This window comes from Nicotiana tabacum, chromosome 6 (genome assembly GCF_000715075.1).
Source record: "Nicotiana tabacum cultivar K326 chromosome 6, ASM71507v2, whole genome shotgun sequence".
Lineage (NCBI taxonomy): Eukaryota > Viridiplantae > Streptophyta > Magnoliopsida > Solanales > Solanaceae > Nicotiana > Nicotiana tabacum.
The window spans coordinates 192,239,228-192,253,362 of record NC_134085.1 but is presented as its reverse complement, the minus strand read 5'-3'; the positions used below and the strand labels follow the sequence as shown (position 1 = coordinate 192,253,362).

Here is a 14,135-nt window from a genome sequence, read left to right as displayed (position 1 = left end):
TGCCATAACAAGAAAAAGAAAATCACGTAGTAAATTTGCGTCTATATATTCGCTGCAACTTCCAGGAAACTTTTGTTCCATGGAGTTTGATTGAAGTGGGGCTGTTTTTTACTTGAACTTTTTGTTCGGATCAGGTTAGTGTTTGAAGCGGGTTAGTACAAAAAAATGGTAGATATGGGTGAGTCTTTCTAATGGGTTAGATATTTTAATTTTGGCCAATAAGAAGTTGCCACGTGAAATTTAAATAATTATTATTTTTAATTCAGTACTGACCTAACGGTCAAAGAGCATAAGTGAACAAAAAAGGTGGATGGAGAAATATTTTTAGCCAAATAAATGAATGAAGGATATTTTTAAACCTTTTTCAATAGTTTAGGGATATTTTTAACCTTTTTCCGCTTTACGTTTCACAATAGATTGGACAATTTTAGACAAGTATTGAGTTATAGGTCACGTTTCGATATGTGAAAGGTTAATATCACTTTCTGAGGATCTAAAAATTTCTTTTTCCCCTTTCCCTATCAGGAAACTCTCTCTCTCTATATATGCATGAGTTTCTCAATTCGAGTTAGAGGTAACAACTACAACACAATTATTCATTATGTTAATCGTGCGAAGGATCTTATTCTGTGTAAATTACAGTTGATTTTAATTTAATAATGAAAAGCTGATAATTGGGAATTTGTAGTTTCCTGTTATTATCCATATTTTGCAAATTATACTAAAAAAAAGAAAAAGAAAAAAAAGGAGTAGTAGTAGTAATACTTTAGAACAATCATTCGGGGAAGTAGAGAAGTGGATTACTAGTTAATTTTTTCTTCATAGAGAAGTAATATAGAGTAGTAGTAGTTATGTGGAATTGGTCTGAAAATTTGTGATTCATGTGAAAGATGAGGCGAAATCTCAAACTTGATTGATGAAAACGACTAAACCCCTTCAAAATTAAAACAAGTGCCAACATTAATAATTGAGCTCATAAAAAATTAATATAATTCGATATATACTTGGACCGCCTCAATGTGTCACTTTAACTTAACAGTAAAGTACTTATAATTCCTGTCACAAAAATGTAGCTTCAAACAAAAATTAAATAAAATATAAATGAGAAGTACTTGAGAGCGTCCTCTTCCTCTACGGAAGCCCTATAAATACCCTCCTATACTTTCACACATTTTCCATTCCAACAAATCAAAACATTTATTTTCTCATATCTCTCTATTTCAAAGCATCGAATAATCTATCACAAATTCTACCTTTCTGATTCGAACCAAATCCTTTAACAAAAAATGGATCAAAATTTGCCAATTATAGCAAAGAAATTCTGGAACATAGTACGAGTAGCTTTCTTCATGCTCAAAAAAGGCATTTCAAAGAGAAAATTTATGCTGGATTTCAACTTATTTATGAAGCGTAGCAAAATTGCTAGCAAAGCCGCAATTCATAATCTCATGTTCCACCACATGACCCATCAACGGTCTAATTCCTCATCTTCTCCCACTTCGCACGTGGGAGATCTCTCACACGCTCCACCCGACGAGTATGAATTCAGTTGCAGTAACAGCCCAGCGTACCCAACTTTTCACCTTCCATTCAACTTCAACAAGCGCAGCAAGCACCACGCGCACCATTTTCACGCGCCGGCCACCAATGACGACGACGTTTTTGTCATGAATGCAGCTGTGATGAAGGCTTTGGATATTCTTCAGAGTCAAAATGCGTCGCCGGCTAATGATTTGCCTGGATTTGGGAGAACTCCGACGGTGAGGCAGTTGAGGATTACTGACTCGCCTTTTCCACTGAGAGACGTTGAAGATGATAGCCATGTTGATGAAGCTGCTGAAAATTTTATTTCAAAATTCTACAGGGATTTGAGGCGGCAAGCTTCGCCTGCTCCTTAATTGATGCAACTGAAGCTATATCGCAAGTATACAAACTATAAATATTTCTATATATTGAGAATTATTCATGCATGTGGATGGTGGCTATCAATGCAATAAAGAACGAAGATTTGGAGCACTATGAAGATTGTATATGCTTATTGCATGTATAAATTTCTGCTTTCATGGGAGTTTTTCTTTTTGGGGTATTTTTGAAAATTTCAAAAAGAAAATAGTGTACTTAGTATACTGGAGTAGTATATATAGATGTGATGAAATCTTTCCATTTATTATTTTTGTTTTTCCTTTTTTTGTGATGCTATGTAATGTTCAGAGGCTTAAGTCCTGACTTGAATCCAATAATATTTCTTTAGCTCTTTCGTTAATCTGTTCACGACTGCATGCTAGTTGCTGCTCTTTAATTTTTAAAAATTAGGAAGAAGTAAAAGTTGAAAGTATAATATACTACAGTTTAAAAGTAAAGTGAAAACAGTGTTGGCAAGTTAGAAATTATTCGTTCCTTCAAGCCTAAGTGAAATATGAAGTCTCCCACATCGGTGGGTGAGAATTTCGTGGTATATATTGAGCAATACTCTAGTTTTGGGGTTTGAGTTAGGTCCAAAATTTTTACTAGTGTATTCGAAGTTTGAGTTAGATCCAAAATTCTTACATGTGGAGTTATGTATTTGAATCACAACACAATAAATTTAAAAATACTATCAGCAAATATATACAAGTTCCAATTAGTTAACTTCATGAATTACAAAAACATGGTGTACTCTGCATATGAGTATCACTTCGATACTCCATAGTTCACCACTATTTAATTAGTCAAAACCCAAATTGTAACATGGAATCTTATTGTACTATGTCAACGGGAATTTATGCCCCAGCGGAGACACTGATATGGGGCGGAATTGACCGATGTGAAATCCACCCACTGCAATAGCACAAATAATTCTGTTATAGTAGAGTTTAACTTTATTTTATTTATGTGTAGTTTTTTCAAAAATTTATTTATGTGTAGTTATTATGGTGTTTTGTAAAGCAACTCCATTACTTTTAAGGTGGGTTCTAACGGGAAAACTTTCTTTGGCACACACATTCAAAATTTGTTAATTCAATAGTGGTGCTTTCTTCGTTGTGTTTGATGTGGTTACTGAGGAAATAATCTTTTATAACCAAGTAAAATTTGAAAACCAAAAAATAATCCTTCAAATACCTAATGTGTTATATTTTACCAATCTTCTATCAGAAGGTAATATGACTAAAAGATATATTTGTAAAGACATCATGAAATCGTTCTCTTTGTGCTTAGGAAGGTAAACTACCAAGACAATTGGGTTGAATAACATAAGTTGTCTAATCAGGCTTTATCACGACACTTAATGATTCATGTAGCCTAGATAAAGTAGATTGTTAATAATTAAATGGATTACGATCTCTAGCTCGTGGATATGAAATTTTGCCTAAATGTTTTAACTTTTCGCACAATTAATAAAGCATGAACTTTAGGTAATGGTGAAAGTATGAAAGCGATCAATAATATTATTGCGAGACACTTGTCAACTGTTAAACTTGCTTACCGCGCGTGCCAATTCAGTGTATTTCCCTTCCAATTATTCTCTTCTTTTAGTGCGCTCTTATCTAATGTTCGTTAAACGATACTCCCTCCGGTCCAAAATAAGTGATTTTTTGGATGTTTTCACACAGATTAAGAAATCCACCTTTTAACATTAATTAGTAATGGAATTGACCATATTAATTTTTACTATCTCACATAAATACTCCTAACACATATTCCAGCACTATTTACTCCAAGGACAATATAGGAAAAAATAATTAATTCATTCTTGAAATCTAAGAAAATCACTAATTTTGGACCACAAGAAAAAGGCCAAAAAATCACTTATTTTGGACCGGAGGGAGTACGATTAAGGAAAATGTCCGGGGTAAATTGGATAATTAACTCAAGAACATATTTCAATTTAGGGATTGCAAACAGGTGAGTCGGGTAAGATATAGGTAAGTGTGATGACCCAAAGGGTCATCTTGAATTTTAAAATCCAAATCCTGGTTCTGAGGCCTTGAAAACCTCATTTTCTTTATCCTCGATTTGCGTGCGCACCCCAAACGCGTTTCCGGAAAGCTTTTATGTGAAATTTAAAAAAAATATTGAATTTGGCCTTTAAAGTTGACATCGGTCAGCATTTTTGGTAAACGGACCCGGACCCGTGATTTGACGGTCCCGTAGGGTCCGCTGTAAAATATGGGACTTGAGCGTATTCCCGGAATCAAATTCCGAGGTCCCTGGCCCGAGAAAAGAATTTTTAAAGAAAATTATTTGCTGAAAAATATAAGGATTCTTAGAAATTGAATAATTGTTAAACTCGTTGGTATCGGGCCCGTATTTTGGTTTCGGAGCCCAGTACATGTTTGATATAGTATTTAAGTCATATTTGTGAAATTTTGTGAAAAAACGGAAGAGATTTGGTATAAATCGGACCCTTAGTTGAGAAAATGGAAATTTCAATATTTTTAAGAATTTCATGAGTAAATTCATTGTTTAAGATGTTATTTCGGCGATTTGATCGCACGGGCAAGTCCGTATAATGTTTTTAGACTTGTGTGCATGTTTGGTTTGGAGCCCCACGGGCTCGGGTGAGTTTTGGATAGGCCACAGAGAGTTTTGGGACTTAAGGAAAATTTCTGTTGCAGCTGGTGTGTTGTTGCAGGTTCTGATCTCGCAATTGCGAGCCTAACAGGCTTGGCAATTGCGAGGGCTTAATCGCAATTGCGAGCCTAACAGGCTTGGCAATTGCGAGGGCTTAATCGCAATTGCGAAGAAGCCCAGACCTGCCTTGTTCGCATTTGCGAACCTCCATTCGCAATTGTGAAGTCATCAGGGAGGGGCGAGTCATCGCAATTGCGACAAAATGCTAGCAATTGAGATAGGAGCAGACATGCAACAAGTTCGCAATTGCGAAGCTCCTGTCACAATTGCGACATCTGTACCTGATCAAAACATCTTTTAGACGAGATTTTCACTTCATTCTTCAAAATTTCAAAACCAAAACTCCTAAGGGCGATTTTTCTAGAGCAAGTTCTTCCCCAAATCATAGGTAAATAAATCTTAACTATTTTTCTTCAATCTATTTCATCTTTTTACATAATTTCATCTCAAAATCTAGGGTTTTCATGGGAAATTGGGTGTTCTTGGGTAGAAATTAGGAATAACAAAATTTGGGGATTTGGACTTCAAAATTGAGGTTGGATTTCAAAACCAATTGCATATTTGGTTCGTGGGTGAATGGATAGTCAGGTTTTGGTTTGAATTTCGAGTTTTGACCAAGCGGGCCCGGGGTCGATTTTTGACTTTTTGGGGAAAACATTGAAATATTTATATTCATGCATTAGAATTGGTTTATTTAGCATTTATTGATGTTATTAAATAAAATATGACTAGATACATGCGGATTGGAAGTGGAACCGAGAGATAAAGCGGTAACCGAGGCTTGATTTTGTCCGTGGAATTGAGGTAAGTGTGTGGTCTAACCTTAGCTTGAGGGAATAGGTGTTGTGATTTTATTTGCTATGTGTTAGTGTTGAGTATGACGTATAGGTGTGGTGACGAGTATCTATACATTGGTGTCGACATGCCCGTGAGTCTTAAACTATGATTTGTTGTGACTCTTATTATGTATTGTCCATGCTTAAATTGATGATTATCAATGTTGAACAAGACTTATGATAATTTCTTGGTAATTGATCATTGTTGAGTATTGGCTCAAGTTGAGATTTATTTTGTGAAGTAACTGTTGGAATGAGATTGGTTATAACTGATTCCCTTGGCGGGATGTTATTGTTCCTGTTGTTGATTCCCTTGCCGGGACGTATTGTTTCTATTGTTTGGGTGAGGAAGAGTGTAAAGCACGAAGGGTGATATCGTGCATGATATTGTGTGAGTTAATACACGAAGGGTGATGCCGTGCCGATTTTGTGAGAGTTAATGCACGAAGGGTGATGCCGTGCCATGATTATAAGAGTTAATGCATGAAGGGTGATGCCGTGCCGTTTCTGCTGTTTCTTATGGTGAGGACGAGAGTAAAAGCATGAAGGGTGATGCCCTGCACGTGTTACTATTTCATTATTCATGTTGATACAAATATGGTGTTCATTATGCTTCTTTATTGGATTACTGTTAGAATTTGATATTCACCGCAGCATGGTCCCCTTCCCATCTTTATCTGTTATTTCCGGTTATTATTGTTCTGTTCGTATATGATTTAACTGCACATGTTTATATGGTTGTCGTGTCCTAGCCTCGTCACTATTTCGCCGATGTTAGGCTCGACACTTACCAGTACATGGGCTCAGTTGTACTGATACTGCACTCTGCACTTTCTGTGTAGATTCCAGTATAGACCGTATTGATCAGAGTTGGGTTGCTGCCTTCAGTCCATCAGGAGACCCAAGGTAGATCTGTCGGCGTTCGCTGACCCTGGAGTCTCCTTCCAGTTACCCTAGTTCTGTTGTCTCTTCTATTTTGAGAACAGTTGTACTTCTTTCAGACTTATATTTGTTGTAAATCTTAGTCATTTGTGGATTGTGACACCAGATCTATGGGGTAGTTATGTGCTTGAGTTGTGACACTGTTATATCATTTTCGCATTTCTTAATTATCAGCTTATTTTAACTAATACCTGTTCCTGTTTGAATTAATAGTAACGGTAGTAAAACTGTAACTGTCGGCTTGCCTAGCTTTCACGAGTATGCGTCATCACGATTTCCGAAGGTAGGATATCCGGGTGGTGACAGTGAGTCGAAAATGTGTAATGAAAAAATGAATAAATTATTCGAGCCGATCAATATTTAATATGGATAAAAATGGGTTAATGGCGAATAATATGGATATCCATATTATCCATGACTTGTTAAATATGATTATCTTGGGAGAATTCCTAGTTTCCCAAACTTGAAGAACTCCGAATTTGAAGCTTTATAAAGTTAAGCTCATTAGTTATCCAATGGTTATCCATTTTCTAAGTGGATAATATGATTCTTATTCATATTTGACCCGTTTTTAAAGTTCATTATCCAACCTATTTTTTGATAAATAATATAGGTAAATAACTATTTTTTTTATCCATTTTGCCACCACTATTTTAATCATCATGTCAATGATTTAAAGGAGGGTTATGATCATTGACCCCATGGTTAAAATTAACGAACGCAATTAAAATTATGGAACTACTAGTATAAAGCCAGGTGGACAACCTTGAAGCTTTTACGCTGCTGAAATTGGCCATGTTTTGGAGTTGAATATTAATTTTATCGTGTAATGCCCTTTTAGAAACTTTAGAAAGTTGCAACTCTGCTACTAAAGTAGCTATGCGTTTCGTCTACTCATTAGAACTTTGACATTTCTTGTCGTTAATAATTGGAATTGTCTGAAAATCATTCAAAATCAGCAAACTCTAGCAGCAGATTTTTGGTGAAATCTTACAGGCGAAGTTATCAAATATGGCCACAAGACAATGAAGAGTTGATGACCTCCACCATATACACAATACATAGTTTATAATCAAAAAATATATATATTATCCAACTAAAAACAAAAAAATATGGTCCAACTAATTTATTATATGGTTGAACGCCGAGACATATATTTGAGGTCACCAAGGCATATGTATACAAAAAAGTTGCACATATTTCTTCTCATTATAATTTTGTTCCTCTAAATGGATGACTTCCTTGTGGATCTAATATATACGTTGATAAGTTTTCCATGTGAGATAGGTAATGGCCAAAAGCTAAAATTTAAGCAGCAGTATCACGAATTCAATTCAGTGATCTATTTGTTGTTGCTCATGCAATTGTATTTTCCTTCTTCCATTATTAACCATGAGTGATCATTTGGTTCACGCGTGGAATAATTATGCAGAAAATTCAATCGGAGATTATTTATGCGGATGAATAACAATGCAAAAATTATATTGTTGATATCTGATAATGCAGCTGCTGTTATGTGTGAATTGCTTACTACAAGAGCTTCTTTATCTTTAGTTACTCTTATTGCTATTATCGTTTTATTCTTACACGTTTTAACTTGCTTAAATAAATAGACTTTTGCATAACTTCTATGAGTAGATGCAGTACTTAATATGTTGAAGTTATTTTTGTTAATACGCCTATAGTTTTGTAATAGTTCAACTTTTGATTGAGAGACTAAACAATACTTAAAGGTACGTTATGGAGAAATACACCAACAATAAACACATATTTATCAATCATAAATATACAAAAAGGAGAAGCCACAACTTAGAAGTAAAAAAAGAGTTGTTTGTGCCTAAAACCTGCGGCCTAGCAGTTTTTTGAAGAAAACAAGGTGCTTGCTTGCCTGTGTTTACGGTCTATTTACATGTCACCCTGCATGCTATTGACTTTGTTTTCCCAATTAATTGAACCAAATATTTAAAAAGTAAGGACCAAAACAAGAAGAATGGAAGAAAAAACCATAAGCTAATCGTATTACAGGATAAATATTGGACATTATTAGCAGCAGCGTAAATATTGGATATTACATGTGTGTGTATAATAATTGGCAGAATGGTCTAAATGACATCTATACTTGTGCCGCTTTGTCATGCAGGTCCTTATACTTCACTTTTTTTATCCAGACACTTTAACTTGTTCAAAATCTATATTTTATCTCACTTGTTTGATGTGGATGACACATCATATTCCACGTCATTTTTAATATTTTTTCTACTAAAAACACTTATTATATACTATTTTCTTAAAGAAAAAGAAAAAGGAAATCAATGCCTCCATCTCATCTCTTTTCCCTAGAATTCACAAATTTCTTCTTTCTAAGAAATGGCAAAATTAAATGAAAACATAATAAACAGTGATACATATTAAAGTTAACAGAAAAAGAGGAAAACATAATTAAAATCTCTTGAAAATACAATTGACTATAACGCTAGCCACATTTATGAGTTCGAATTCATAATTAGGTATTTTCAGAAATTGCCATAAATGTATTTTACTAAATTTTCAGCCAGCATAAAGAGAAAAATTAACTGAATTACAGGTAATAAACAAACATTGCGATATTTCAACTTTAAAGTAAGGCAATAAAAATGAGAAATTGAAAATTGAAAGACCGACGATGACGAATTGCTGGAAATTGAACATCGCAAAATCAAAATGTTGCGTGTGTAGAGAAATCATGATGTAGCTTCTTGTATGGGGGGGGGGGGGGGCTGTGGAAGAAGAAGAAGAAGAAACGTACATGGGGGAGGGGAACGAAAAAGGGGGGTGTTGGGGGGGGGGGAGTGGGGAAGAAGAAGAAGAAGAAACAAGAAGGGGGGAGGGGGAAGAGGAGGAAACAGGAAAAAGGGAGGCGGCGAATATGGAGGAACAAAAAAGAGTATCTCTTTTGCTTTTCTTTTTTTTTACTTATTTATTTTTATTCTTATTTTAATGATTCTTTTTATTTTAACTATTTTTGGTTCAAAATGTTTATAGTCATGCTCATTATTCGCGTGAATTATACCCACTTTGTCCAACTCAACCATTATTTTGCTACATGTATTTGGTCAACGGTAAAGAGGCTTAAAATATAAATTTTGAACAAATTAAAGTGTCTGGATAAAAAAAAGTAAAGTAAGAGAACCAACATGACAAAGTGATACAAGTACATGTGTCAACGGTGTCATTTAGGGCCTTCTGCCATAATAATTTTTTATATAAATATGTATCAACAGTGAGTATACACCAGTTGTCATAAAAGAATGAATAAATATACTAGTGCATTACGCTCATCAATTTAATTTCATTTTTATTTACCATAAATAGCTATACATGGCTGGTGATTGGTGAAGGTGGGGGAAGGGCATGCATAACGAAAGAAGGCGGCTTTTCTGAAAGTTACAATACATCTTTTATTGCCAAGACTTTTTTTTTTCTTTTGGTACTAAAGGTAAATATTATATATAACTAAACATGCGTATAGAGTAGCTCGTACGGATATTGCATCATATTAAAAACTACATTTCTTGTAGTAGCAATAGGCATAGAGCCAAGTAAATTAGGAGTAATATCAGATATTATATTACAAATACTAGGATTAGAGCTATCCCTACGTAATCCTCCAACACAGCTTGAAGTAAGACTATAGAGGTTCCTTCCATGTACTGTAGTTGTTTGCTCTTGACCATCATCTACATTCTATGGAATCAAACGGAACCTTGGCAGTCCTAACTTGTCATCTTCCAAAATTTGTTCAACAAAAGGTGGTGGGTTGTGCAAGACTTCTACATCATTGGTTCCTTCCAAAAGACTTCCAAAACTTGCTAATTTATCTGTTAATCTATTTTGTTTTCTGTACGCATGTGTTAGCTGCGGATCATGGAGCATCCCTAGTATGTGCCTGCAATCATGTGATAGATTAACAAATGTTAAATTATCATTGCATAGTATTGTAATTACCTCTTTGACATCAATTTCCACTTAAATTGGTATTAGATTATGAAGCTTAGTCAAAGTAAGTCCATGTAATAATGCATACATCTCAGTTGCCCACAACTACCTACCACCTTTAATAATGTAGTGGTATTAAGTCATAAATCAAACTAGACTTTTTCTTGCATTCCATTCAGGTTGTGTTTTTGCATGAGAACGCCAAATTAAAGTCCAAGGAAAATAAATTTATAACCAGCAGTCTAATTTGTATAAACTAATATAGTCAACTCGAGAAAAGGAAATTGAGAATTGACTCACGTTACCTGAATACGTGCTGCTTCTTGTTACTGACCATTTAAACACAATTTGCATTGAATAAATTCATTTAAAAAATTTTCATGATCAAATGGTAAAAATAACTCAATTAATCAATTTGTGGAGATGCTATTTGTATAGGTCCAAATTTGGACGACCACGACCACTACTGAGTACGGCGAGGGACGAGGCCCTTACGATACATCGTCCTTTGGTCGTGGTAAAGGGTGACGACCGACAACGATTAACGAACTGATCACGCCCAACTATGCCTTATAAAAAGGACAATGCGGTCGTTGTAAATATAATCCGGTTTACAAGTCCGGAGTCGAATCCTACAGAGAACTAAGGCTTAGCTACAGCTGTTCACTATCACCAAGAAGACAAGCTTGAATAGTTCCTAACTTATAGATATTTTGATTCTTGTGTTTAACTAATTGATTAACAAATTAAAATAATAAATTAACAACTAAAGATACTAAGAGTTAGAGACAAAATTAAGGAGGTCTAGAGTTATGATTTCCCCAATTGTCGGAATCCTTCCCGCTATGTCTTCTATAATTTCGCCTAAGTATTCTCTACCGATCATGAGCACTCTTATTACCGTAAATCTCTCCCGAGTAATCACGACAATTTACTAGACGTACTCTCCCGAGCTACGCTAGCTGGCTTTTGATACAGCTCACTTCAGATCGCACCCAAGGCTTCGTTATCCCTAATCCCGCCTTTAAACCCTCGGTTATTGATCCCTCATATACTCTGGGAGTGGTGTTGTTCAACAATTACCTAAATATGCACTCTCTCCCGAGTTATGCATACTAAATAGGCACAGCTAATTGAGAGCTCTTCAATTAACTACAATAAGAACGTAGTTGAACAAATAGAAATTATACTACGGCTCAATTATATAAAAACATAACAAGAATTTATCCTACAAAAGGTTCTATCAAAACTTTAGATAACAAATTAGCTATTCATAATAGTATGTAAAACTACAATACTAAAAGTCATAACCAACAATGAAAAATAGGAAGAGGAAAGAAAAAACTTGTAGAAGAATTCCCAAGCCTTGCTCCTATTGTGTCTCTGCCTCCTTAGGTCAAATCTATGTCAAAAATATGTCCTATCCTTTTCTTGGCCGGCTTCCTTGGTTTAATATAGGGTTTAGGGTTTAAAATCCCGTGTTTTGCACCTTGGTCCCTGAAATTTACGCATCCTGCCGCGGTTCCACCGCGGTCGCGCCGGAACCGCGGCCAAACACCCTCTCAGATTCTTCAGTTGTCCGCGACTGCCCTCTGCCGCGGTTCTGCCGTGATTCTGCCGCGGTCGCGGTTTTTGACCCGGTTTCGTTTGGAATTCGGAAAAACGTAAAACATGAAAGTTGTATCCTTTTGAGTTAGCTTTCCAACCATATATTGTAGAGCTCAAATGAAGTTCTAAGTAAAAAGTTATGTCTATTTTACTAGACAGTGCGCAATATGCCTCTTCGAGTTTTCGTTTTGTTGTTTTATCATCCGTTGATCCCCGAACGCGATCCCGGCTTAATTCCTTGAGCTCTTACTCAGACTTCAAAGCTCCAAACCGCTTAAATTCATTCCATAACATCTATATAACTCGAAATCACAATGGCAAGGCATAAAACACACAATTAGTGCAAAACAGTAGCGATTAAAGCGCAAACTCAACTAAAGTGCAGTAAATTAGAGTGTAATAATCGACTAAAATACGTAATTATAACCTATCATCACGAACGCACAACATTTGCAGTAGTGTAGGCGTAGTAGGAGACAATAGAAATATGCTTTTCGAATATTTTTTATGTCATACCTTTTAGGGTTCAAAGTCCCTTATAAATAGAGGGGGGAACTTTATATAAAGGGGACCGAAAAGTAAATACGAAAAAGACAACTTTGCTTACTATAGATTTGAAATCTATACATCATCCTTTATCTCGGTCAATTGTATTCATTGCTGGAGGCTTCTACTTTTGAAGTTATTCACATTTATGAGTAATCATTTGGTTCCAACATACCAGGAAGCATCATTCATCTTATTTTTTTTCCTTGTATTATTTAATCTAAATTTAATTATACTTGGCTGAGATTTACCTCTTCATCTCCATTAGTTGATTTAATCAAAAATGTTTCAATATCTTTTGGTCAAACGCTATTGGTAATCACACTTCCGCTAATTAGTAGGGAAGATTTTTAAAAAAGTAATCGAGAACATACTTAATGTCAGCCTTCTTTATAATTTTTATCTACACGTAAACTTGTTTGACAAAAAATTATTGATTTTGGCTCAACCAATTAGATTTGTATGAAGAAGAGTTAATCTTAATTAAAAATAATACCCGAAAGATAAAGCTACGTGTGTCAAGACCAAATAACTAGTATATTTATCCAAATTGCGATGATTTTACGCAAAAATAACGATATTCAGTGACCCAAAAAGGTGAAGTATGGCATTCAATAGCGATATATAAATAACAGTAAAAGGCATGCATGTAAATAAAACGTATGATTCACCCAAAAAGAGATAAGATCAATGGGTATTCTTTTTGACAATGATAAATGATTGAAAAACCTTTAAATATTTGAGTTGTTCTTGGATCCAGCGGGAATGCTATGCTAGAATCTTGATAAAAATGTTGTTTTTGTATATTTGCAATAAGACCAGATTCTCTCTTTCAAAGTCAATGTGTTCTTTACAACAAAATATCTCATGTCCCCTATCATTGTGTTTCTTTCTATTTATAGGCAACATGTCCCTAAAAACACTATTAATACAAGTGATGAGAATATTCACTAGAATATTTACTTTAATATCTTATCTTGAAACTAGTAGTTTTAACTCTATCAAGGGTGTTCGGCCTCGATCTTTAATAACTCTTCGACCTTAATCCTTGCTGACTCTTCGACCGTAGCCTTCATTGTTCCTTGAACCACTTCGACACATGGCGACCAGTGAATGTCTCGCTAATGCTTTCATGGCTTAGGCATTTTAGAGATAAATTTTGACCTATATAAAAGTGAGGTGTGTGGATTGTGGCCTACAAAGTTTTGTTTGGGAATTAGATTTAAAAATAACCAATTGTAATAATAATCTATTAAAACCTAAAAGCAAAAGGCAATAAAATATAACTAACTTTTAAATCGAAGTATCCCTGCATTGTGCCTCAATGTTGTCACTTTAACTTAACAGTAAGGTATTTATAATTCCTGTCACAAAATTTTTTTGTAACACACACAAAAAAAAAAGGGGGGGGGGGGGAGGTTGGGGTCGGAATTCAAGTACTTCAAAGCGTCCTCTTCCTCTACGGAAGACCTATAAATACCCTCTTATACTTTCACACATTTTCCATTCCAACAAATCAAAAACATTTCTTTTCTCATCTCTCTCTCTTTCAAAGCATCAAATCTATCACAAATTCTACCTTTCTGATTCGAACCAAATTAAATCCTTAAACAAAAA

At 35.0% G+C, this 14,135-nt stretch overlaps 1 protein-coding gene across 1 annotated transcript; it reads left to right on the top strand.

Moving 5' to 3' along the window:
• The first annotated feature begins 1,286 nt into the window (after nucleotides 1-1,286).
• LOC107817326 (uncharacterized) lies at nucleotides 1,287-1,898 on the top strand. The gene has a single exon (XM_016643127.2). The coding sequence runs from the start codon at nucleotides 1,287-1,289 to the stop codon at nucleotides 1,896-1,898; it is 612 nt and encodes a 203-aa protein (XP_016498613.1).
• The last annotated feature ends 12,237 nt before the right edge of the window (nucleotides 1,899-14,135 follow it).

Coding starts and splice junctions, on each gene's coding strand:
- LOC107817326 (XM_016643127.2), top strand. CDS start 1,287: ATGGATCAAAATTTGCCAATTATAGCAAAGAAATTCTGGAACATAGTA.